The sequence below is a fragment of the Taudactylus pleione genome, unplaced genomic scaffold (assembly GCF_031769625.1).
Source record: "Taudactylus pleione unplaced genomic scaffold, aTauple2 ptg000314l, whole genome shotgun sequence".
Taxonomy (NCBI): Eukaryota; Metazoa; Chordata; class Amphibia; order Anura; family Myobatrachidae; genus Taudactylus; species Taudactylus pleione.
In genome coordinates this window covers 13,612,831-13,638,662 of record NW_028284715.1, presented here as the reverse complement: position 1 = coordinate 13,638,662, position 25,832 = coordinate 13,612,831, and the positions used below count along the sequence as shown (strand labels likewise).

General features: G+C 45.9%; 1 protein-coding gene across 1 annotated transcript in view; it reads left to right on the top strand.

Moving 5' to 3' along the window:
* Positions 1-25,595, top strand: part of LOC148510660 (uncharacterized) — a 38,131-nt gene extending 12,536 nt beyond the window's left edge. Inside the window, exons 2-4 of the mRNA XM_088442615.1 lie at positions 17,027-17,263; positions 18,598-18,711; positions 24,906-25,595. Of these exons, the coding sequence (XP_088298741.1) occupies positions 17,027-17,263; positions 18,598-18,711; positions 24,906-24,922 (368 nt within the window). The 3' untranslated portion in view covers positions 24,923-25,595. The remainder of the gene's footprint in view (positions 1-17,026; positions 17,264-18,597; positions 18,712-24,905) is intronic.
* The last annotated feature ends 237 nt before the right edge of the window (positions 25,596-25,832 follow it).

The window sequence follows — 25,832 nt, the reverse complement described above, 5'->3', positions numbered from 1 at the left end:
CCCAGTGCTGGTGCATCTGAAAAAAAAAATACAATTAAAAAACAAACACAATACTTACCTTAAGCTCCGCTCATCCGTCCGCTGCCGTCCGGTCCGACCGCGGTTCCACCACGGATCTATGGGAGGGATGTCATGACGTCACGAAGTTCATCCCATAGCGCTCTCTGCGGGAGCCGGAGCTCAGGTGGGAGCTCCGGCTTCTCGGATCTATGGGAGGGACGTCATGACGTCACGAAGTTCATCCCATAGCGCTCTCTGCGGGAGCCGGAGATCAGGTGGGAGCTCCGGCTTCTCGGATCTATGGGAGGGACGTCATGACGTCACGAAGTTCGTCCCATAGCGCTCTCTGCGGGAGCCGGAGCTCAGGTGGGAGCTCCGGCTCCTTGGATCTATGGGAGGGACGTCATGACGTCACAACGTCCCTCCCATAGTGCTTTCTGCCGGAAGACGGAGCTCAGGAGTGAGCTCCGGCTTTCATCTGCTGCTGCAGGGAGCGAGCCGGGTGCCCGCTGATAACAAATATCAGCGGGCGCCCGGCAAATGAAGCCTCCCTGCGGCGGCTAGCGGGGGGAAGACCGGTGATTTTTTTTTTCTCCCGGGGACTCAGTGGCGCCCTCTAGGGGCCGGCGCTCCAGGTGACGGCCCTGTTAGCCCGCCCCTAGAACCACCACTGTTTGCATGATCTCTGCAATAACATAATCTCACAAGACAGAATTGGCCATTATGCATCCTTTATGGCACACAACCACTAAACCAGGCCTGGCCAACCTGTGGCGCTCCAGCTGTTGTGAAACTACACATCCCAGCATGCCCTGCCACAGTGTTAGCATTCCCTAATAGCAAAACTGAAGCAGTGCATGCTGGGACTTGTAGTTTTACAACAGCTGGAGAGCCACAGGTTGGCCATTCCTGCACTAGATGATTCAGTTGAGCGGTTGAACGATAACGATATCGTAATTGTTCAATAACCATTTGAAAATTGTTTGCATATTGTTAAAAAACAATGTCTAAAACGACCAGCGATGTGCGCTTCCGCTGGTCATGTAGACATCTATCATTGTACAAATATGTTGTACAACCTGACAATAACGTCAGCTTTAACATGTTTGCAGATGATTGATGTGCCTACACTGAACGACTGCTCGTTCAGTGTAGGCATAGCGTTCAGTGGGCCTGATTCAGACCCGCACGCGAGCGCTGAGTGCTCGCAAGCGGGTCGATGTTAGCCCAGTGCGCATGCGCACGAGGGAGCCGGCTCCGTCGTGTGCATGCGCACGTGCGAGACCCGGATAGCGACGGGTCTCGCTACAAAGGGGGCGTGCTGTCGATGGTGAGTGACAGCACGCCCCCTTTGGTGGGCGTGGCTGGCCAGACGGAGGCGTTCCCATGGGAACGCCTACCGTCTGGAGCCGGCCCCACTGACATCACAAGTGATGTCAGTGGGAGTGCTCTCGGCTCTGATAGAGCCGAAAGCACTCCAGGGCTTGCGGCAATGAGACCCTACCACAAGGGTCTCGTCGCAAGCCTGACGGTCGTGATGTTCTTGACCATCGCGACCATCATTTTGGCTGCTCGCTATAGCTGTGGGTGGTTACCCACAGCTATGCGAGCGGCCAGGAGGCCCTGATTCAGAGCGAGCGCTCTGTCAGAGCGCCCGGCTCTGAATCAGGGCCAGTGTTTGTACACTGACAAACGACTGCACGATTACAATGTCGTTATCGTGCAGTCGTTTGCCTGTCTTCTAGTGGATGTGTGCCATTAGCCACCAATATGCAGATAATAGCGATGACACCCATTTTAATCATTTAGAGCTCATCAGTGCAATATATGGATCAGCAGCATATTAGCAGGGGTGAAGCAATACAAATCCTCATAGATTACACTTGTATAATCTATGCTTTAAATCCCCTCTTCCCACACACAAGCCTCAGTTGTTTAGCTCTCTTTGAACAATATCTTAATTCCATTTGGAACTTCCACTTGTGCGTAGATTATCTGAAGATTTCTACCATCCTCAGCGCCTCCTTTACACAACAAAAACCTCATCTACAAAAGGGCATACCCCTCCCCTTTGTGATCTCCAGGGGCGTCGGAACGATTTTATGTTGGGGGGGGTATAACACAATATTTATTATATTTTCTTTTGTATTTTCACTGTTTCCAGCACGTGCATTTCCTGGAATACCTGCAAATTAAGGCATTGATTGAGTTTACTGGGATGGTCTACAGACATTTTGAAAATACAAATGTGCTTGGTGGACAATGGGGCAATTTTACACAATTGGACAATTCTGTAAAAAGAGTAAGAGTGTAGTTCCACAATTTTTGCCGTCTATAAATGACCCTTAGACAGTTCTGTATAGTAGGAGATGTACCCAGAACCTCGTAATAATAGGTGCGCACTTCCAGGCAGTAGTAAAATAACATTGGGCTAGATTCAATTCAACGTGAAATGAATAGCACTGGGAAGGAGCTCCCGGACCTACAGTATTCAATCCAGCGTGTTGTTATGTCGGGGAATGCTGGTTCTAGCGCCTTGAATATGGTGTTTAGTCGTGAGAACGGGCAGTCTCCTACTAAACTACCTGGCGCAATGCTCTTTCCGCAGCACTAAGGGCAGAAAACAGCATCTCGCTGGTAGTTTTGTTGGATTTCTTCTCGCCCCTGGAGGGGTGCGAGAAGAAATCCTTAGTCGGGCTTAATAGCGCGCTGAATTGAATAGCTCCACGGAGCTCATTCTGGCGCTATTCAATTTGCATTCGATTCTATTGAATCGAGCCCATTGTAGGGTTGGCCTATACTTGTTGCTCAGGGAAAAGAGTAGGGAGAATTGCGTATTGAGGAATCATGGGGTGTATTAAACTCTTCATGTTATTTATTAGCATATAGGCCTACATACAGAACTATGATCTCTTGGGACAAGGTTTCCAAACTCCGCCATTACAGTCCAGGTTTTAAGGATATCCTTGCTTGAGCTCAGGTGACTTAATTAGTACCTCAGTCAATTTGATTTAACCATCTGGGCTCAAGCATGGATATCCTTAAAACCTAGACTGGAGTGGCAGAGTTTGGGAACCTCTGTCTTAGAAGATATCCTACCATATTTTGGGCTTCCTGGCCTGCACATGTAAGCTATTCTAATGAACATGGGACTGCAATATAATGACATTGCAGGTAAGATACTCTGCCAGTCATTGTTATTAGAGAGTAGGTTGGTTGTGTCAAGGGGAAAGGAATAGAAATGACCGTTTTCGCTCAGCAACTACTTCAGAGGTGCCTATTAGTAAAGAGCAGTGGTTCTCAAACTCTGGGCCTGATTCGCTCTGAATCAGGGCGGGCGCTGTTTTTTTTAGGAGCGACCTCTTGGCCGCTCGCATAGCTGTGGGAGACCACCCACAGCTATAGCAAGCGGCAATGATGATGGTTGCGATGGTCAAGACCATTGCGACCATCGGGCTTGCGAGGAGACCCTTGTGGTAGGGTCTCGTGGCCGCAAGCCCCAGAGAGCTTCTGGCTCAAATAGAGCTGGAAGCTCTCCCACTGACATCACTGGTGATGTCAGTGGGGCCGCCCACAAACGGCAGGCGTTCGCCTGGGATTCGCATGGGAACGCCTCCGTTTGTGAAGCCAACCCCCCGCCACGCCTACAAAATGGGGCGAGCTGTCGATCAACATCGACAGCCGCCCCTTTTGTAGTGAGTCCTGGAGCAAGTGCTTTTTGCGCTCACTCCGGGGCTCGCGCACGCCGCGCGTGCGCACTGGGCCACCATCGACCCGCTTGCGAGCGGGTCTGAATCAGGCCTCTGTTCTCAGACCCCACACACGTCACGTTTTCCAGCTCACTCAGCAGGTGCACAGGTGTATTTATTACGCATTGACACATTTTAAAAGATCCACAGGAGGAGGTAATTATTTCACTTGTGTTTCTGTGAGGAGACCTAGAAAGCATGCGCTGTTTGGGGTCCTGAGGACCGAGTTTGAGAACCTTTGGTATAGAGTAACCAGTAATGTAGTGTTCATTCTAGTACCCTTATGAATACCTAATAATCTTTATACCCAAATGATGCTATTTAGCGTTGAAAGTCGCACAAGAAATAATTGCTGTCCAGACTTTGAGTGTGGTTCCAAAGCACAAAAAGTTATTATTCACATAAAAGAATTCAGTTACACGCCTTGATCTAAATACAATTTGCACAAAAGATTATACATTCGCAAGGTACAGTCGATACATACGCAAGCGCTCTGGATCCAGATTTCCCGGCATCAAAGGCGAAGCCTCCGTCAAAAGAAATGATGACTAACTACTGGACGTAAAGCGCTTGAATATATACTGTACAGAGAGTGGGCAATACAATAGGAACGAGTTGGCATAATCCCATTGGTTCTTCCTCTTGGTTCTTCTGTTATGATACAGTTCATAGGTCAATTTGTACAGTAGTGGTTCAGCCCTCCAACGGCTCTTTGTGTGTGTTCTCCCGCCGAATAACTAATCAATAGACTCTACATACAAAGTACATTCTATCACCTAATTCTCTATAATTCATAACTTGCAGACGCATGTTGCGATCTCCTTGCCGATGGAACCGGAGATCTGCAAATAAACAGTGGTTTAGATTAGCACCAAACACGGCCTGCTTATCATGTACTAAACCTTAGATATCAAATACATTAATTTCTCAACATAATTGATAACGAATAAAACCTCTATAAGTAACCTTAACGCTAGGGAACCTTTTAGTGTAAGTGCGGGGATATTGCGTGTAGTCGCTAATATGCGTGGTGCGTTTATGTGTAGAGTGCTTTGATAAACAGCGCAACTGCGCTGTGCGTCTTATATATTATATGTATGATTTAATGTGCGTATGGGGTATGGTAGGACTTTTAACAATATGCGGTAGCAATGTAGACGCACAATGCTAATAATAGCATATTAGCATCGCACACAATGGTTTCATGCTGACGACGCAAGATGGCGTCGCCAGGGGCAACATAAGATGGCGTTGCCCGATATTAACTTGAGATCTGGTCTCAGCCAATCATCCGGCTTCGACACCCTGCGCCCATTCAGTTCCTCTTTCCTGACTGGGGTGTTGCTCTCTGTTCTGGTAAGCAATTAATTGTATCATTTAAATAAACATTAGCGCATGTTACTCAAGGTCTTCATATCTTCAGCTTATCTTAAGCCAATGAAGCCAACTTACTAATTAAATACCCTGTACTGCTAGAAGCCCAATTCTCAAGGTACAGGTTATTACACTAATTGGCGTCCCTGCAATTACGCAGTTCCTATTTAGGAACCATAACAGTTGCTGTGTATTTGGAATTCATTTTTCTAGCTGATGCAATTATCAACTGTGAATGCAAACATGTGTGACATTAGAGATGCTTTATTAAGCCCAGGTGACTCCCTAACCATTTATTGTCAAAACATAGATACTGTATGGTAAAGCACTTAGTAGAATACTCCGCAGGCGGCCCCCAGACCACACGCTCATCTCAAGCAGCAACATTTCAAAGTTTTCAGTGGCGCTTTAGCTTAAAGGAACTATGACTAGAAATCCAGAATTGTCTGTTTTTTTTTGTTTTGTTTTCGTTCTGCAAGAGCAGGAATGTGGGGGAGATATCTCAAGCTTCTAAAGAGGCCCCCCGCTACAAAAAGTCCGGTGCTGGTTCTGGAAAATACAGGGGAACCCTACTCATTTTTTCCCCCTGGCCCGGATCAGAACCCAGTGCTGGTTGCGCATAATTTTGGGGGACCCCTACGCCATTTGTCCCCCATATTTTGGCAACCAGGGCTGGCTCTGACTAGCTCGGTGTTGGTTGTGCTTACATACGGGCGACCCCTACATCATTTGCCCCCCGTATGTTGCCCAACCAGCACTGGGTCCCTTAAAGCCTGGGGCTGGTTGCTCCTTTTTGGGGGGGGGGGGGGGGGTGCACGCATTTTTTTTTTTACAGATGCACGATGGTTCTCACTGAACCATCCATGCATCTGTGCTTATTTTATTACCGACAGATGCATGCATCACGAATGTCCAAACCATATCTTGCTTAAACTGTTCAATCTAATCTGACAAATGATCTGACCAACAACCTTAATCTTGTTAACGAGATTGGCAGATCTTGCCTGCTGTAGGCAAGATCTGAAGATGCATTGTACAACCCGCGGGGACGTGCATCGTTATCGTGAGTAGACACACACGATTTGAACATATTTTACACGATTTGTCGTTTCGATGCGTCGAAATCGGGCAAAATATCGTCTAGTGTGTACGCACCTCTACATCCAAATGTAAACAAACACCAAAGCAGTTAGGCAGTTAGTAAGATCTATTTGTTGATGAAAACACACTGATACTTTTTCAGGGCTTGCTCATGTATTTTCGTTTAACATGGGTTTCCATAAAAGTGATCAAGAGAAACCTTATATGAAAATGCATGTAGCCAAAGGGATCATTGTGCCTATAACCAATGCAGGGTAATGGCACTGATTATACCATTTGAATGTATATATATCTCTGATTTCTTTTTCCCAGCATATAACAGCTACATAATGGGGGTAAGGTACAATCAGGGAGCTTGCTAGACTCTTCAGGGAGTCAGGGATATAGCTGCTCTTTCAGGGAGTCTTCCTGACAATCGGAGAGAGTTGGCAAGTATGCCCTGTGTTATGCCTTAACCCTGATTTTTGTCTAGACTTCCTACATCTGTATATAAATGCTTGGACTAGCTGCCACGTTGGGTCTCAGCAGCTTTATGTGCTGGTGGCATTTGAATACAAAAGAGATCATCTGGAAGGGAAAGTTGGCTATTCTAAGCTAAGGTGTATGTCTGGAATCGGTATGAAATACCACTGGCCGACAGAAGCTGGAAATCCCGATCATTCCTAAGGTAAGTATAAACTAACTTAACCTAACCCCCTAACCCTCCTTAGGGGTGCCTAACCCTAACATCCCCCCCAAGTGCCTAACCCTAATCCCCCTCTAAGTGCCTAACCCCCCCCTTCCCAGCTGCCTAACCCTAAGTCCCCCCCGGGGTGCCTAACCCTAACCCTCCCTCCCCCTAGCCTAACCCTCCCGGGGGGGTGCCTAACCGTAAGTCCCCCCCGGGTGCCCTAAACCTAATTCCCACCCCCCCCCCGCGGCTGTCCGCTCGCGGCGCCCGGCATCAGGAAAATGTCAGACGTCGGCAGCGGCAGCCCGACATCAGCAGAGATCCCGGCAGCGGAAGCCCGACAGCGCTGGAAATCCCGATCATGGATAGGTAAGTATTGTCTAACCTAACCCTCCTTAGGGGTGCCTAACCCTAACCTCCCCCCCAAGTGCCTAACCCTAATCCCCACTCTAAGGGCCTAACCCTAACCACCCCCTTCCCCGCTGCCTAAACCTAACCCTCCCGGGGGGGTGCCTAACCCTAAGTCCCCCCCGGGAGCCCTAAACCTAACCCTCCCCCCCCCGCGGCTGTCCGCTCGCGGCGCCCAGCATCACTACGATGGGGATGCCGGGCGCAGGTCTCCCAGCGTCGGGGAAATGCCGGGCGTCTACATCTAGACGCCCGGCATTTCACCCTCGCCGGGATATGACAGTCGGGAAGCCGGCTGTCAGTATTAAGGCAGCCGGTTTCCCGATTATATCCCGTATGTCTGGCCCGTGGTCTCTTCTGATCATCTGATATCCTCCTTAAGGGGCCTATCCATTAGCAGATAAATTGAACGACTGAACGATATATCGTTCAGTCGTTCAATTTATCTGCTAATGGGTAGGCCCTGAACGATGACAGATGCGCGCTCCCGCAGCCGATAAATTTTATCTTTCGTCTCTCCAACATGTTGGTCAATTATCGCATATCGCTGCCAGATATTCGAAATATCTGGCAGTTTATATGCGGTGAACGACGAACGATATTTACAGCAGCTACAAAGCACTGGAGAGAAAAAAATCCACTCCCTGAATGATGTCATGCGATATCTTTCATCGCTCGGCTTTTGACAAAATCTGTCATGTACATGACAGACATCGTTCAGCACAGCCATTACTGGTTATGTGTTGAAAAAACAACTTGAAATAACTTGCTTGACTTCACTTGAATATGATTGGGATCCCAGGGATGATTTGTCTTATTGTCTGTATTATTGTCTGTATTATGTCTGTATTATGTCTGTATTATGTCTGTATTAAAGTTATTTTCTTGCTGCAGACTGTTTCTCCAAAATTTCAACACTTCAAGCAACTAAGAAAATACAGACGTGTACTCATACCTATCCCTTTTGCGCCATATGGAAAATAAAGTGGAAGCTCCCCGTATACTGAGTTGTACCCATCTTGCGATGCGACTGCCACTATATTTAGGCATGTTTTGCTACTAGTTCCCATCATAGACCCCCTTCCCCCCCACCTGTGACACAGACCAATCCCCCCCCCCTAGAACATAGACTTACGTCCCATCCCTTGGGACATAGGACCTGATTCAGAGCCGCTCGTAAGCGGCAGTACGCTCGTTCTGAGCGATGTTCGCCCATCTGCGCATGCGTACGGTTTTTAATACGCATGCGCGATTTAGTCAGTGTGGCCGAAAATCGTTTGTTCGCTATATAGCGAATGCCTGCTATTTTGAGTGACAGAATGAGGCGTATGTGGGTGGTAACAGGGGAAGGTGCTTGAAAACGGGGAGTGGAGATCAGAACGCAGGCGTGCTTAAAAGTCAAAGCGGGCGTTTTATGGGTGTGCATAATTAATACAGCAGCGTCATTGACCACGTCACTTGGTTGTTTTATAGTCAGAACTGCTCGCAATATAATGGTAGGAAAAACCAGCCACAAGAATAGCGAGCAGTTCATACGCTGTTCGATGTACTCGATTAATCTAATAAATAGCGGACATGACGTATGATGCGAGCGGCCAGGGGGCGTATTTTTCAAATAAACGTCCGCATGTTTTGTTCGCTCGTTCAGACATGGAGGCGGAACAGACCGCAAAGAGTGAACGGTTCATTTGAATAGCCACCCCCTTTTTCTGAACGAGCGAGCGCTAATAGCGTCCGGCTCTGAATCAGGCCCATAGACTCTGCCTCGCCCTTACTTGTGTGCTGACATTTTCGAAGCATTGCTGTGCAAATATGCAAAAGATGCGCTCTGCAAGTGGGCATACATTTAACTCTGTGAGAGACCCAGAATGTTCCCATTACAGAAGATTAAAGCCCAGAACAAGTGATATCCTTGTTATACTTTGTTACTAATCTTAAATAGTGCTCCAACCAATTAGTTCCTAACTGTCATGCGTTTGAAAAATGACAGTTAGGAGCTGTTTGGTTGGAGCACCATTTAAGATTAGCAACGAGTGATAACAAGAGTATCACTTATTGATAAATCTGGGTCTAATTTACCAAATAAACCAGCAAAAATAACTTGGCAAAGTAAAGTTCTGATCTTTACGGAGGAAAAAGAGACCAGCAAGAATATCCAATAAAAAGTTTTATGCAGCTCTTGGAGATCTAGTTCCATCAAACTTTGGGAAATATATATGACCTTATATGCAGAAATGTTTATTTAAAACAATGATAGGCATCCTGATCCTCTTCACGGTCTGCAAGTATGGCATTCTAGCTTTCTAAATGGCAGCATATCACCCACAGTGTTAGTAATAAGTTGAAACTCCATTTAATCTATGAAAGTCGCCAATCTATAATAACATAACAGGCATTTTAATGTAGGGTAAAGCTTTGCACACACCTATGCAATTATCTGGCCCAATAATTGCAGAGCTGTATATGTAGGAGCGTTAGCTAATAAGCGGTTTCAAACGCTCTTGCAATGGTCGGTTTAGGAGGTCGGAATTTTTTGTCCCCGACCTCCTGATTCCCTGGAAGAAAGCACAAAGTGAACTATAATTAGGGGTACATTTACTAAAGTGAGAGTTTTTATAAGTAGAGATGGTGCCCATAGCAACCAATAAGATTCTAGCTATTATCTTCTAGAAGGTGCTAGTTAAATGTGAAGTAGAATCTGATTGGTTACTATGGGCAACATCTCCACTTCTAAAAACTCTCACTTTAGTAAATGTACCCCTTAGTATGTACAAGGTGCACACTGAACTAATGATTGATCCAATAGGCAAATGTTACAAACTGTGCCACTCAAATCTGGCAATTCAGTGGGACTTCTAGGGAACAGGATTTTCTTCCAGCTTTTGAAAGTCTGGAGCAGGCACAAGAACGTTCTGCAGAAAGGTTTCCTTTTGTCGACCCATATTTATTCAAATATCTGTGATATATTATCTAGAACATTATTATAATATTGTCATCTTGTGTGCTTTTATTATATGAGGGAACACTTGTAAAAATGGCTTGTTATGGCCGCCTTCTCACCTGCATTCTGTTGCCAGTTGGATTGTTAGCATTTTTACCTAAGCAGGTTCCTCTAGGCTTTTTTAATACTGTACATTATAAAAGTGGTGATTTAGATGTTTGATTTGATTTTTTTTTTGTTGTAAATGGATAATTAGGTGTCCAAGGCTGACGTGACATCATTGTGTGCAGAACAAGCACAGGTCAGGAGATAGTAAATGTTTAACATGGGAAGTCAGGAACTGGAGCAGTGGGACCACATCACATTTATAAAAACATTTTTAGTTGTCCTCTTTTTTTCAATTCAGGAGTCACAACAATGATTTTTTTATTTTCTTGTCACCTGATTTATCAAAGAATTATACTACTGATACCCCATATCATTGCAAAATATAATATTGCCAGTGACTTAATTATATCATGATGTTTTTCTAAATAACGTTCTTTGAAAATCCTTAAGGATGGTTGCATGGACCATTAACTGTGTCACCATTTTGGCGGTTTTTGGGATAGATCTACTAAAATTTTTGAAAAATGAAATAGGAGCAGTGTTACCCATAGCAACCAATCAGATGCTGTGTATTATTTTCTAGGATGCAATAGAGAAATGATAGCTAGAATCTGATTGGTTGCTATGGGGAACACCTCCATTTGTCAATTTTAGAAGCTTTAGTAAATCTACACCTTTGTTTACTTTTTTATATTTTTACAAAACAAATTGCAAACTTCATCTTTCTTCAATCACTTACAGCTAATGCTGGCCATACACTATACAATTATCGGGCCGATCCTGCCGATATCCGCGGATCGCCCCGATAATTGTACTGTGTGTGGGGGCGACCAATATCAAAATATCGATCGGTCTGGCATGCCGATTCGACCAGCATGTCGGACTGATGCGATATTTGCAAGTTTGTAGTCGGCCGCATCGGGCAGTGTATGCGGTCACTGCCCGAGCGACCAACTTTTCCCCCAGTTCTCTCCATGTGCATGTACTCACCTTTCTATCCCCAGCGACTGCAGAGCTGTGCGCTGAGCCGAAGAACTTCCGGGTAGCCGCTGTTCACTTCCGGCATCATAGATTAGTTGAAGTCTAGGCAGTGAGTAGATGGTAAGACAGCGCTGTTCTGACATTGCAGTCCCGTGAGCCAATCAGCGGTCGCGCTGACTGTAGAGAGCCTGCTGATTGGTTCCGGCTACTGACAGTTCCCACGTGGTGTGACTCAGCCCACGTGGGAACTGTCAGTTGCCGGAGCAAATCAGCGGGCGCTCTACAGTGAGCGCTGCCGCTGATTGGCTCACGGGACTGCAATGCCCCGTGAAGAGCCGAGAGCTGCCATTCGGGAGCTATGTGTATGTGTGACAACACACATACACATAGCTGTGTTTCGTGGATCGGGTAAGGACGTTTTTTTGTTTTTAAACACCCATGGATTACTGCGGAGACCAGCGCTGGATGTAGGTGAGTATGAAATCTTTCTTTGCAGGTCCATTTTTTTTGGATATTCTACGTGGAGAAGGGGACAGAACATCTGGTATAGGTAAGTATGTGTGAATGGGTAGGTGTATGTAATAAACTTATACTGGGCACGGTGTGTGTGTTTTGGATTTTTTTACCTATTTATTTTACAGTGAAATTACACGTGCCGCATGTCTGCTGGCACTTGTAGTTCCACAAGTGCAAAATGGCAGGCATGCTGGCACTTGTAGTTCCACTGTAAAGTACAATAGTGCTACATTATTTGGCCCCCCTATTACCCCCATACCCACCGCTCCAGGGGTATGGGGATGAGCCCCAGGCTTCAGCGTAAGCCGGTGGTGCTCGGGAGAGGGGGGACCCTTTTTTGGGGGGTCCCCGACTCCCCCGAGATCACCGGCTTGCGCTGACCGACTTGGGGTGTAATGCTTTGGACCTGGAGCCCTGGTGATTGGGTCTCCGGGCTGTGGCATTACACCCCGGTCGGTTGGGTCTGGTGCTGGTCTTAAATATAGGGGGTACCCCACGTCTTTTTTGCCCCCTATATTTAAAACCAGCACTAGTCCCTGCAGCCTGGTGTTGGTTTCTAAAATACGGTGGAACCCTACACATTTTGTTCCCCGTATTTTTAGAAACCACCACTGGCTGGCAAGCCTGGGGCTGGTTTGCCTTTTGGGGGGAGACCTTATGTCATTTTTTTTGTAAATTTTTGCTACTTTTTTTTACAGGTTCAACAAAAACGGGAATTTTTGGGAAATATTCTAGGGACCCCCCTAAAGATGTGTAGACATGGGGGATCACTATGGGTCCTCCATTTATAACTACTGAACGAAGTCGTGGTTTATAATTGCCGCGGAAAGTGCATAAATGCGACTTTGAAGAAAGTGATGCAGAAGAGCATTTAGAATTTTTTGGGGTGAAAATAACTATGCCCAGCAAATTTGGGGTTCTTGAAAATGGGGTCAGCATATTTTATAGTTGCTAAAGTGCAAATTCTTTTGTCCCTCCCCTGTGAGGGAACAAAAATATGACAGAGCCTGGCAGATTTTTGTTTGAAAAAATCTGTTGGTTGTGTTAAAATATCTGTCCGTGTATGGGCAAGATATCTGTTGCTTTTAAATTGGTCTGTTGGTCAGACAGATATTTTTATCTGTCAGTGTATGGGCAAGATATCTGTTGCTTTTAAATTGGTCTGTCGGTCAGACAGATATTTTTATCTGACAGTGTATGGCCAGCATAAGAAATGAGCCTTGCCTCATAAAGGAATACTAAACCCATACTTACTTGCGGGGGAGTGCGCAGCAATCACGTCAACGTGGCCCTACCCATTGGGGGGGGTCCGTCTAACATTCCAGGAGATTTGACTACTCTTGCGGGGGGGCGCGAGCAGCACCCGGTTTTTGGGAGGCTCCCGGCAGTCCCGGGAGAGTAGGCAAGTATAACTAAACCTAAAATTCACATTGCTTGCTATATAAAAAACAGCTTTGTATATTATGATATTTAGAAGTAAGTCTCCTTATATCAAGACAGTTGACATCCTATTTACATTTCATAGACAGTTGGCTACAAGATATAGATCTCGGCTGCAGTACCCTCCATTTGGGAATATTTATTCAGTAATGATTATTATATAGTGCACACATATGGAGCAGTTTTATAGAGGCTATTTGTCATTCACAGTGCTGTACCAGGGCTTTACTGTGTCCTGTGCTGGTCCCGCCCCCTTTGCGCATGACGTCGCACATAGGGGGTGGGCACAGCCAGCACTTGGAAGAGCGGCAGTCTTCTAGACGCTCCGTGCAGCTGTATACATGGCAGGGTGCCTGCCTGTAGCGTCTAAAGGAGGCACTGCCGCCCGCAGCGTTATTGGCTGCAGGGTGCCATTCCAGAAACCTTGCTGGCCGGAAGCAAGGGCCATGGAGCAACAACAGTGCCACCCACATAGCTCTGTACAGCAGCACTAGTCAAACACCCCTAGTTACGCCTCTGGTCATTCACATCAGTCTCTCTATATTCATTAATACATGGACATAAATTCACTCTAGGGTTAATTTTTGCCAGAAGCCAATTAACTAGCCAGTATGTTTTTGGAGTATGGAAATAAATTGGAGCACACATCGAGTTTACAGTGGCCACAGAAAATTTGATTATTAGTATCGGCACTTGCGGCAGCCCCATACTAGGAGCAAGAGATATGACAATAAACAGTTTCCCTTCCCCGCACAGTGCTTTTAATATACTCCTATGACACTCCCTCAAGTCAGGGTGATTATGTGCGATCGCATTGTCACTGCTCCGTACCTGCCCTGAAACGCCCTATTTCACAGAGAGACAGATCCGGCCAAGTTCCACCTGACTCGGAATAGGATGGAGATATGCAAAAATGCGTAAATCCGCTTCTGCACATGCACTGTATGCAGACACTCGCTATTTGCGTCCGTTCTAGGAGATCCGACAGACTGAGATCTGGCCAAGTGTGTTTAACTTTTAACAACAGTGCTGTCTGGAATTTAGATGCGAAGCCTGTCGTGAAGGTAGCCTGTATAAACCCTGAAGTGTTAAGCCGGGTACACACTAGACGATTTTTTAAACGTTTTGATGTTTTCCAACGGATCAGAACGACAAATCATTTAAATCGTCCAGTGTGTACGCACTATCTGCTCTACCGCGGCATCATCCGTCGCATCTTCAGATCTGCCACATTTGCCGTCGGCTGGGTACACGGGTCGTCTAAGGTATACCCAGCTTTAGAATTTACACTAACTCACGGAGTCTTTTAAATACACCATCAGTAGAGATCGCATATAATTTGTCTCATCAGTTGTACACCTATGGCTACATTCCCTGGCTAGATCAGTTGGACACTGGCCATTCACTGTCCCATCAATCAAATCACAGTGCATACACTCAGCACTCAGCATTAGGTGTGCATATTTATACGTAACCATAAGGAAAGTACTGGAGGTTTTTAAAGGTGTCAAAAGCATGATTTTTGCACTTTTTATTAATGGTTGTAAAATGATAGCCAGCAAGTGTTTTTCAGCAATAGTAGCAATTTTTCATAGAATATACACTTTTACCTCTCATGTGCAAGTTCAAAAACCCCTCTCCATTCAATACACCACCTCCACATACCTGCCCTACATTATTTACACCTGTACATACCTGTCCCACATCATTTACACCTCCCCATACCTGTCCCACATCATTTACTCCTCCACATACCTGTCCCACATCATTTACATCTCCACATGCCTGTCCCACATCATTTACACCTCCCCATACCTGTCCCACATCATTTACTCCTCCACATACCTGTCCCACATCATTTACATCTCCACATGCCTGTCCCACATCATTTACACCTCCTCATACCTGTCCCCCATCATTTACACCTACACATACCTGTCCCCCATCATTTACACCTCCCCATACCTGTCCCACATCATTTACACCTCCCCATACCTGTCTATCATCATTTACACCTCCACATGATTGTCCCCCATCATTTACACCTCCACATACCTGTCCCACGTCATTTACACCTGCACATACCTGTCCCACATCATTTACACCTTCACATGCCTGTCCCCCATCATTTACACCTCCACATACCTGCCCCACATCATTTACTCCTCCACATACCTGTCCCACATAACTTACACCTTCACGTACCTTTCCCACGTCACTTACACCTCCACATACCTGTCCCATGTCATTTACACCTCCCCATACCTGTCCCACATCAGTTACACCTCCCCATACCTGTCCCACATCATTTACACCTCCCCATACCTGTTCCACATCATTTACACCTCCCCATACCTGTCCCACATCATTTACACCTCCACATGCCTGTCCCACATCATTTACACCTCCCCATACCTGTCCCCCATCATTTACACCTCCACATACCTGCCCCCATCATTTACACCTCCACATACCTGTCCCCCATCATTTACACCTCCACATGCCTGTCCCCCATCATTTACACCTCTACATACCTGTCCCACATCATTTACACCTCCACATACCTGTCCCACATCATTTACACCTCCACATACCTGTCCCACATCATTTACACCTCCACATACCTGTCCCACATAATTTACACCTCCACATACCTGTCCAACATCATTTAACCCATTATTAAGCTTTTTTTTTTTCTTTTAGAGAAATTCAACTGTAAACTGACATGTCTTTATTGGCCACATTATGCTATTTAAAACCCTCCTAGTGCATGAATATTCATTGGGAGGGTTGTACCAGAGGTTCTATGTCCTGATGTTTGTACCTTTAAATGGGATGTAGTCAGCATCCCAGCGTGCGGGATGCCGACGGTTTAAATAATGGCACCGAAATCCCAGTATCCCGTCCGTCGGCATCTCAAAGGGTAAGTATCGGGGTGTAGGGGGAGCTTAGCCTTAGGTAGCGGGGTTAGGTTTAGGCATTAGGGGAAGGGTTAGGCACCGGGGAGGGAGGGTAGGATTATGGTGCGGGGGGGGGAGGTTAGGTTTAGGCACTAGGGGGGGAGGTTAGGTTTAGGCACTAGGGGGGAGGTTAGGTTTAGGCACTAGGGGGGGAGGTTAGGTTTAGGCACTAGGGGGGGAGGTTAGGTTTAGGCACTAGGGGGGGAGGTTAGGTTTAGGCATTAGGAAGGGGGGGGTAGGTTTAGGCATCGGAGAGGGAGGGTTAGGTAGGGGTGGGGAAAACATGTACCTTGCTTTTCTATGGGTGTCGGGAATCTGGCTGTTGGCATTCTGAACAGCGGCATACCCAACCCCTTTAAATAACAATTTTTCTTACCTTTTTTCCTGCTCAGGGGGGTGCGCACTAAAAAAAAGCAATTTCCTCTGAAAGATTGATGCGTTTTGAAATTGGATCGCATATGGAATTTGCACTGCAAAATCGTCATGAGAACGGCTCACAGGACCCAACTCGCACCTAATAAGATTGAGCCCAAGGAGATTTCAATATGTTATTCGACAAAAACAGATAATTTAATGTTAGATTGTAATGCTCCTGTAAGACAGCAATATGCTCCTGTAAGACAGCAATATTACATTTCAGAAGGCTTCAGCCACACTAGGAATCGCACCTGGGCCAAATGGTGGAGGAGGATGTTGTGTGCACCATTAGGAAAACACCTGTGTAATGATAACTTTATTTAACCACACAATTGCTCATGAACCATATGTGTGCTTTCAGCATCTGAGGGCAGCGACCAAATCATAGACGACATTGAAACTATTCCAGACCAGACAAAGCTGACAGAAAATGAGCCATCGACAGCGGAGGAGCTGACTGAAGCCGTAGAAGCTATAGAATGCGATGGAGTAGAGACCTTGGCGCCTGCGCCAGAAGAAAGCAATACCACCTGTGCACCATCACCAGCGGAGGAGCCAGCGCTTTTGATTACTGACCAGGACAACTCAGTGGTTGAAGGTCAGCACCTCCTTGCTTTTCCTTACCTGTTTGGTTTAAATGCTTGTTCTAAAATGCTGTACTCTGTAGAGGTATTTAATTATTAAAGACTTAAGATACAAGTTGCTGTATAAGAAAGACTAATAGTAACGTTCACACATATACATTGGTAAAAGTTTGACAACTGCACAAGAATAAAAAAGTGTACAACTAGCCCAGTTCTTCATGAATGCAATGCAGCGATTCAGTTATAATCATATTTACGTTAGGCAGTGGTGGGCAACACCCAAGGGTCTTCCAAGGGGTCACGAGGTCCTTCTGACGAAAGTAACGTCTCTTAGTGAATCTGACATTACAGTGAGCGCAGTGCATTTTCATGGACTAGGTAACAAGTCAATCTCTGGTTGGATGGGGAGATAACTATAGATTACCCTTCTGCCGGGTTGCAGTTCCGAGTTCAATAATCATCCCAAACTCCACAGCCGATACTGTGTGAACACTTCCCGCTAGTTCTGTGATAATCATAATTGCTTCTGGATTATAGCATACAAGACTGAGCAACCAATGTGAATATACTGTCTAGTAAAAGACAAACTAGCTGACTAATGTTAAAAGTCTTCAGTGTGAGTGTGTGTGGTGGGAAGCGATCGTGGTCACACGCTGGGAGGGGGGGTAAAGTGAAAAGTGTGTGTAGTGTTTTCACAGGGACACTCCCTCCCCCTAGCCTAAACCTAACCCTCCTGGGGGGTGCCTAACCCTAAGTCCCCCCCGGGAGTCCTAAACCTAACCCTGCCCCCCCCCCCGCGGCTGTCCACTCGCGGCGCCCGGCATCACTACGATCAGGATGCCTGGCGCCGGTCTCCCGGCGTCGGGGAAATGCCGGGCGTCTACATCTAGACCCCCGTCATTTCACCCTTGCCGGGATATGACTGTCGGGAAGCCGGCTGCCGGTATTTAGGCAGTCGGCTTCCCGATTGCATACCCTCCTCTACAACTACTCACAGGGGAACTGGTCATACATCATTTATCAATGAGTTTTATCATACGCCTATAGCTAAGATCCGCCAGAGGTAGGGATCCTGTTTGGACATCCCCTTTAAATATATTCAAATATATTTCACCCCAAAGTGATTGCTTAATAAAGACCTTCCCAAACCTACACGAAGAACGTCATAAAGTCAAGACTCTACCTGTATTTTAATTTTAAGATAGAAGTAAAGTGAAATGGTTCTCTCCCCTCCTGTGTCTGTGGTATGGTAGCTTGCTCTGAGAAGTCAGGTTACACTGGCCTCTGACAACCATGCTATGGATAGACCAAACACTGCTAATGATATCTCTATGGTGACTGTAACCAGGTGAGATTGAAGATGCTGTAGGAGCCGAAAGGAGACAAGATATAGCAAGCGAGAGACCGGAGACAAAAGAGAATGAAACGGGACACCCAGGAGACGCGGCACAGCCAGAGATCAGTATGTCCGTAGGGGAGTGAATGTCTTTTTTTTTTTTTTTTATTACTCAGGTGACACAATGAGCAGATCTGTCCCTGCTGGTCTTTGGTTACCTGGTTCCCGTTAACAGTTATGTAACGAGATACAGGGTCTTACACGTGTCCAGCGTCTATATGTGAACTGGTTTGCTTGCAAGTGAGCCAAGCATACATGTTCTCTACTTTAAAATGTCATGCTTTTTAGGCCTCCTATTTTTTTGCGACTGTGAACTTGACCCCGTTATGGTAACGAAGTCACCAGCTTAAACTACAGGTGAGGCCTGGATTAAAACCAGCAGTCACCACATGCAGTAAGCACAAATGTGTTGCAATGCAGAGCCACCGGGCTAACACTGGCCACACATTCAGCAATAGAGACAGCGGTATGAGAATATTCACCACGTGTGGCCTCGTACCAAGCAGTGTCTGCAATCAGAAGTCGTACCTGCGTACGGTGCTTTTCTTGCGGTGGTGCATCGTACCTGCACAGTTTTGTGTTTTTTTTTATTGGTTTACAATCGGTGAAATAATACATAAATTAATAGATATATTTGCACTTTTATCCAGAGTATAGAAGCTAAAATTAATCTTGTATAAACTTTGGAACTTTAGGTGCATACTGGCATCTTTTATTATCATGAAGAAGCACTGCTTGTGTATCTTGCAAGGGTTGGGTAGGGGATGCCTGCTACTTACCTTTGGCGGTCTGGATGCCAGCGCCGGGATTCTGAACACCGGAATCGCCGTGGTCTGTATTAAGACCGCATCCCTCTTGCAGGGTATGCTGTCATGTGCCGACTGGCCAATACGTGATCTAAATGCTCCGTCTGCACTCTGTAGCCAGATGTGTTTTACTTGGCCACCCTTGTATGTAGCCATGTTGGAAATGGCCGCTGTCGCTTGGACCAAGCATCTGCGTAGCCCCATGTGGCTAGGCCTGCTGATGTTACACTAGTTTAATCAAAACGAATGTGATATTTTCGCTTTGGGATACTGCTCATATATATATTCTTTAAAGTGTATTATCAAGAAAAGAATCACAGTTGTCTCTGGTTTTCAAGTATTTCCTGCATACGTCATATACAGTTGTGGCCTATATACAGACAGAAGGCATTAAGCACTGCTATTATAAACATGTTTCAAGCTTTGGAAGATCTCAGGCAGGTTGCGGATTTAAGTGAATGATGTACATTGTTCCATTAATTGGTAACCTGGAAGGAGAAGGCAGAGCATACAGTTTCCTTATTGAAATGAATACTCTTCTGGAGGTAGATCTTGGGTGATGAGTGCTACTAGCTGCAGGTGTAAGAAGTCTGACCATGAAATGTAAATGTGTATGTATGTATGTATGTATGTATGTATGTATATGTGTGAATATATGTATGTGTGTGTGTGTGTGTAGTTTATTTGTGAAGCTTGGAAGCAAATTACACTAGCACTACGGCATAGACCAATCACACACTATAACCTTCAGCAACCAGATAACAGCTTTTAGAAGTCCGCTGTAGTTGGACAAAAGCCATTATTTAAATGTTGTTGCTATGAGTTACAGCAAATTCTGTATTTATTTGTGCATAATAGTAATTGACTGGCTTATAAAAGGCAATAACGTGTTCTAACCCACAACAGCCTATCAACTCAGCTTTTAGAAATCTACAGTAATTAAATTAACATAGATTAATATCTTATTGGTTGCTATAGTTTACAAAAATTCTGCTTGCAGTTGTGCATATTCATCATTGATTGGCTAAGAAAAAAATAAAAGGAGTTATTTAATGCAATAGTAGAACACATTCACCCCATACCTGTCCGACATAATTTACATCTCCACGTACCTACCCCACTTCATTTACACCTCCACATACCTGTCCCACATCATTTACACCTCCACGTACCTGTCCCACATCATTTACACCTCCACGTACCTGGCCCACATCATTTACACCTCCACGTACCTGTCCCGCATCATTTACATCTCCACATACCTGTCCCGCATCATTTACACCTCCACATACCTGTCCCGCATCATTTACACCTCCACATACCTGCCCCACATCATTTACACCTCCACATACCTGTCCCACAGCATTTACAGCTCCACGTATATGTCCCACATCACTTTCACCTCCACATACCTGTCCCACATCATTTACACCTCCACGTACCTGTCCCACATCATTTACACCTCCACGTACCTGTCCCACATCATTTACACCTCCACGTACCTGTCCCGCATCATTTACACCTCCACGTACCTGTCCCGCATCATTTACACCTCCCCTACCTGTCCCGCATCATTTACACCTCCACGTACCTGTCCCACATCATTTACACCTCCACGTACCTGTCCCGCATCATTTACACCTCCACATACCTGACCCACATCATTTACACCTCCACGTATATTTCCCACATCACTTACACCTCCACATACCTGTCCCACATCATTTCTCTGGAGACAGGCTATTCGGCGCAGAGTTGGACAAAATCGTGGCTACTGTGGTAGCCTCAAAATCTGCCTTTCTGCCATCAGCAGCTGCCCATAAGCCGTCCTCTTCTCTGTCCTATCGTCCCTAGGGTAAGGCAAGAGGACAGTCCTTTTCCAGGCAGTCTAGTTCTCACAAGACTACCAAGTCGCGATCCAAGCAATCTTGGTCGGCCAGACGTCCAGCTTCTAAGTCTGACAACAAACCCTTCGCCCGATTGGGCGGGCCTCCTGGGTCCAAGAAGTGGTCTCTCAGGGGTGCGCCCTCACCTTCCTGAGGTGTTCTTCCCAGCTATTTTTTTGTACAGGTCCCCCATCAAGGCACTGGGCCTCCAGGAAGCCATTCACTCCATGCTGCGTTCAGGTGCGATAATACCGGTTCCTTCGGCTCAGCAAGGAATTGGTTTTTATTCCACTCTCTTTTTGATTCAGAAGCAGAATGGGTCTCACGGCCTATTCTGAATCTCAAATCTCTCAACAAATTTATCCGAGTGCCCAAGTTCCACATGGAACCTCTACGATCAATTGTCCTGGCATTGGAGCCTGGGGATTTCATGGTTTCTCTGGGCATTCAGGATGCATACCTGCATGTGCCTATTATTCCAACCCACCAACGGTTGCAACGGTTTGCTGTCCTGCAGCAACATTACCAGTTTTGGGCGCTGCCCTAGGGTCTGCCAACAGCTCCTCGGGTCTTTACCAAAATAATGGCAGTTATGGCAGCCCACCTCTGGCGCCAGGGAGTCAGAATCCTGCCATACCTAGATGACCTCTTAATCTTGGCGCATTTACCAGTCTCCAGGTGACCGTGGACTGCCTACAAACACACGACTGGCTCATCAATTGGAAAAAGTCCTCACCATCTCCAACACAGCGGATGGTACATCTGGGGGCACTCCTGGATTCTCTAATACAAAAGATCTTTCTGCCAGCGTACAAAATTTTGGCACTGCAATTGCGTGTGCTCAACTGGCTCCACAATCGGAGGGTATCCATTCACTCAGCAATGCAGGTCCTGGGGTCCATGGTATCCACCTTTGATATGGTGGAATACGCACAGTTCCACTCCAGGCCCCTTCAACATCTGATCTGGTCCCAGATGATCCTCCTCTCTACGGAGGTTTGGCTTTACTTGTCATGGTGATTACAGATGTCCCATCTGGATAAGGGTTGCCTCTTCTGGATTCCAAATTGGAAACTTCTCACTACAGATGCCAGCCTTCGCGGATGGGGTGTTATAAACGATCACCATACCTTTCAGGGATGGTGAACAACCCAGGAAAGTCGCTTGCCCATTAACATTCTGGAGCTGTGAGCAGTGTACAGAGCGGTCACTCTGGCACAAGATCTCCTCCGGGGCAGGCCGGTCCAGTCCGACAACGTGGCTGCGGTAGCCTACCTCAACCATCAAGGAGCCACACGAAGTCAGGCAGCCAAGTGGGAAGTAGCACACATCCTGGTCTGGGCCAAATGTCATCTCCCGCCAATCGCGGCAGTGTTCATCCCTGGATCGTACTAATTCCTTTAGGAAATCAGATTCTCTCTTTGTGTTGTACAGCTTTCACAAGCGAGGCTGGCCAGCTAACAAACAGACTCTGGCTCGATGGCTCCGCATTACAATCTCTCAGGCCTACAAGCAAGCTAACCTTCCTGTTCCAAATAGGGTTACAGCACATTCTACTCTGTCTGTGTTACCCTCGTGGGCGGTTCGACGTGGCGCTTCTGCTGAACAATTGTGCAAGGCGGCCACATGGTCTTCCGTCCACACCTTTCTCAGGATCTACACATTTGATACTTTTGCCTCTTAGGATGCCTCCTTTGGGCATCGGATTCTCCTTTCTGCTCAGGAGTGTCTTCACCCTTACGGGAAACTACTTTGGGACATCCCCATGGTATCCCTGTGGATCCCTATGGAAGAAGAAATTAAGAGTTATGGTAGACTTGCCTTTGTTAACCCTATTTCTTCAAAGTCCATAGGGTTCACAGGGCACCCACCCTGACTCACCTGGCCTCATATTTTTTCTCTTGATCACTGATTCCTTAATCTTATGGGAGAGTATTTCTTGAGTGTACTGTTCTTCCTTCTCCTCTTTCCTACTCCTGCCTTGGGCTTGTTTACAACACTGTCTGCCTGTGGCTGCGGGTGGGGTATTTGTGGAGGAGGAACGTTGCATCCTGGTAGCTTTAGCTTTCACTGTTTGGTGCCCGGATCACTCCAATCACACACACCCCATGGTATCCCTGTGGACCCTATGGACTTCGAAGAAATTGAGTTAACAAAAGGGAAGTCTACCATAACTCTTAATTTTGACGTATCAGTCCAGAGCACCAGCTGCCATTTTTCTGCACCTCAGTTCCTATGTTTTTGTGCATAGTTGGCCGCCATTCTTCCATGAAGACCACTTTGGCCAGACTTCTACGAACAGTAGATGGGTGTACCTGGGTCCCACTGGTTTCTGCCAGTTTTGAGCTGATGGCACTGCTGGACATCTTCCGATTTCAAAGGGAAGTAAGCATGTGTCTTTCATCTGATGCACTGTTTCCTTGGCCGACCACTTCGTCCACGATCCTCAACTTTGCCCATTTCTTTGTGCTTCTTCAAAAGAGCTTGAACAGCACATCTTGAAACCCCAGTCTGCTTTCAATGTTTGCCTGGGAGAGACCTTCCTGATGCAGTATAACTATATTGTGTCTTGTTGCTGTGCTAAGTCTTACCAGGGTGTATGACCTGTGACATGAAACTGTCTTCCTCAACCTCGTCTTTGTAGCAGAGTTTGGCTGTTCCACACCCAGTTTTAAGCCTCCTGCACAGCTGTTTGTTTCAGTTAATGACTGTTTTACCTGCATATGAAAATGATGATCATTATCACCTGTTTGGTATGATTGGTTAATCATACGCCTGACTATAATCCTACAAAATTCCTGCCTTTGTGCACATGTACCTACAGATGCGTCCACATACATCTAGCCTCCTTGCGTGTTAAACAGCCCTTCTAGTCGTGCCATGCCGTGGCGTGACTCGGTAGCGCCAAAATACTGTGTCAGTAACACTGTAACGTAGAGTTTTGCATGCAGAAACACCCGCACTCACTTACAGAGCAGAGGCATGCTGCATATCATTTTAATCAGCAGAAGCTGCTGGTGCTATCTAGTCGCATTGCTGTGCAAATAAGACGCATTTGAAGGTAAAAAAAGATGCACAAAAAGACGCTCAGCACTACCGAGTCACACTAAGCTCCTGCGTTGTGTGGCACGACTTGTAGCGCATGGAGGATAGATGTGTGGGGGCACATCTGTAGAAGAATTGATGCTGTTTTGAAGGTAAAAGGGTGGTAACACCAAATATTGATTTGATTTAGATTTCTCTTCTGTCCATTCACTTTGCATTTTGTTATTTGATAAAAATAAACTATTTCATTTATATTTTGAAAGCATTCATACTTTGCAGCATTTTTACCAAACCTGCCTAAAACTTTTGCACAGTGTGTGTGTATTATTTATTTATTACCAGTTATTTGTAGCGCACACATATTCTGCAGTGCTTTCCCATATTTGTCCATTCACATCAGTCCCTGCCCCAGCGGAGCTTACAATCTATGGTCCCTATCACATGCTCACACACATATTTAAATAGATGATCGGTTTGGGGAGATTTCTAACTTACTGTGTTTTTTTTTTTCTCTCCAATGCAGCTAATGTAGAAGAGTAAATGAATTCTGTGATACACATGGACTCTTATGTAGGTGACGGAGTGTTACTGAAGAATGTAGATCTGCAAGCTGTGCAAGAGCGAAGCTCATCCAAATTCATCTCCTGATGCAAGTGACATTGCCAAGACTTCATCATTTAGTTACAGGCTGCATACTTTTGCTACACTACAATGTTGTGCCTTATGTACAAACTCAACTCAAGGAAGATTTACTGAACCTTTTTGTGTGAGATTATTCTCTATGTAGCCTCAAGCACTAAGAAGCCTTATTCTTCAAGATGAATAGAAATGTCGCCCCCTTGTGGTTTGATGTAGTAATGATCACATTATAATATAGAGTTAAAAAATGTGTTGTCATTTTCTAGACCTTCATACGAACGCTATTTCCCATTTTCTGTTCTCCAGTATGGATGTCAGCAAAGCTTGATCAGCTAGGTATGAAAGACGGGTAATTATTCTCATCTCCTCTCATCTGTAGCTAGAAACCATCTAGGATTAATAGGGTAACCCGGTAACGCTACTTAAAAACTTTGCCTAATTAAAATAATTATACTGAATTCTACAACTTACTGGAATACCTGCTGATATTTGAAATAGGACTTCTGCATGAAATAGCCTGGCGAAACCACAGGAGCAAACAGTTACTGTAATTTAACAGAAATGGATGACTGCAATGATTTTCATCTATTCAGTGCAATTTGTAGATGAATAGGTCTCTAATGGCCTAATCTGCAAAAATGCAGTGTGTTGAAAATTTGCATTAGTCTTAAGCAATAGCTCTCATACTCTGTCCTCAGGACCCCAAACAGTTCATGTTTTCCAGGTAACCTGTGACAGTTGGTCCGATTGGTGACCTGCAAAATGTGAACTGTTTGGGGTCCTGAGTACCAAGTTTGAGAACCACTGGTTT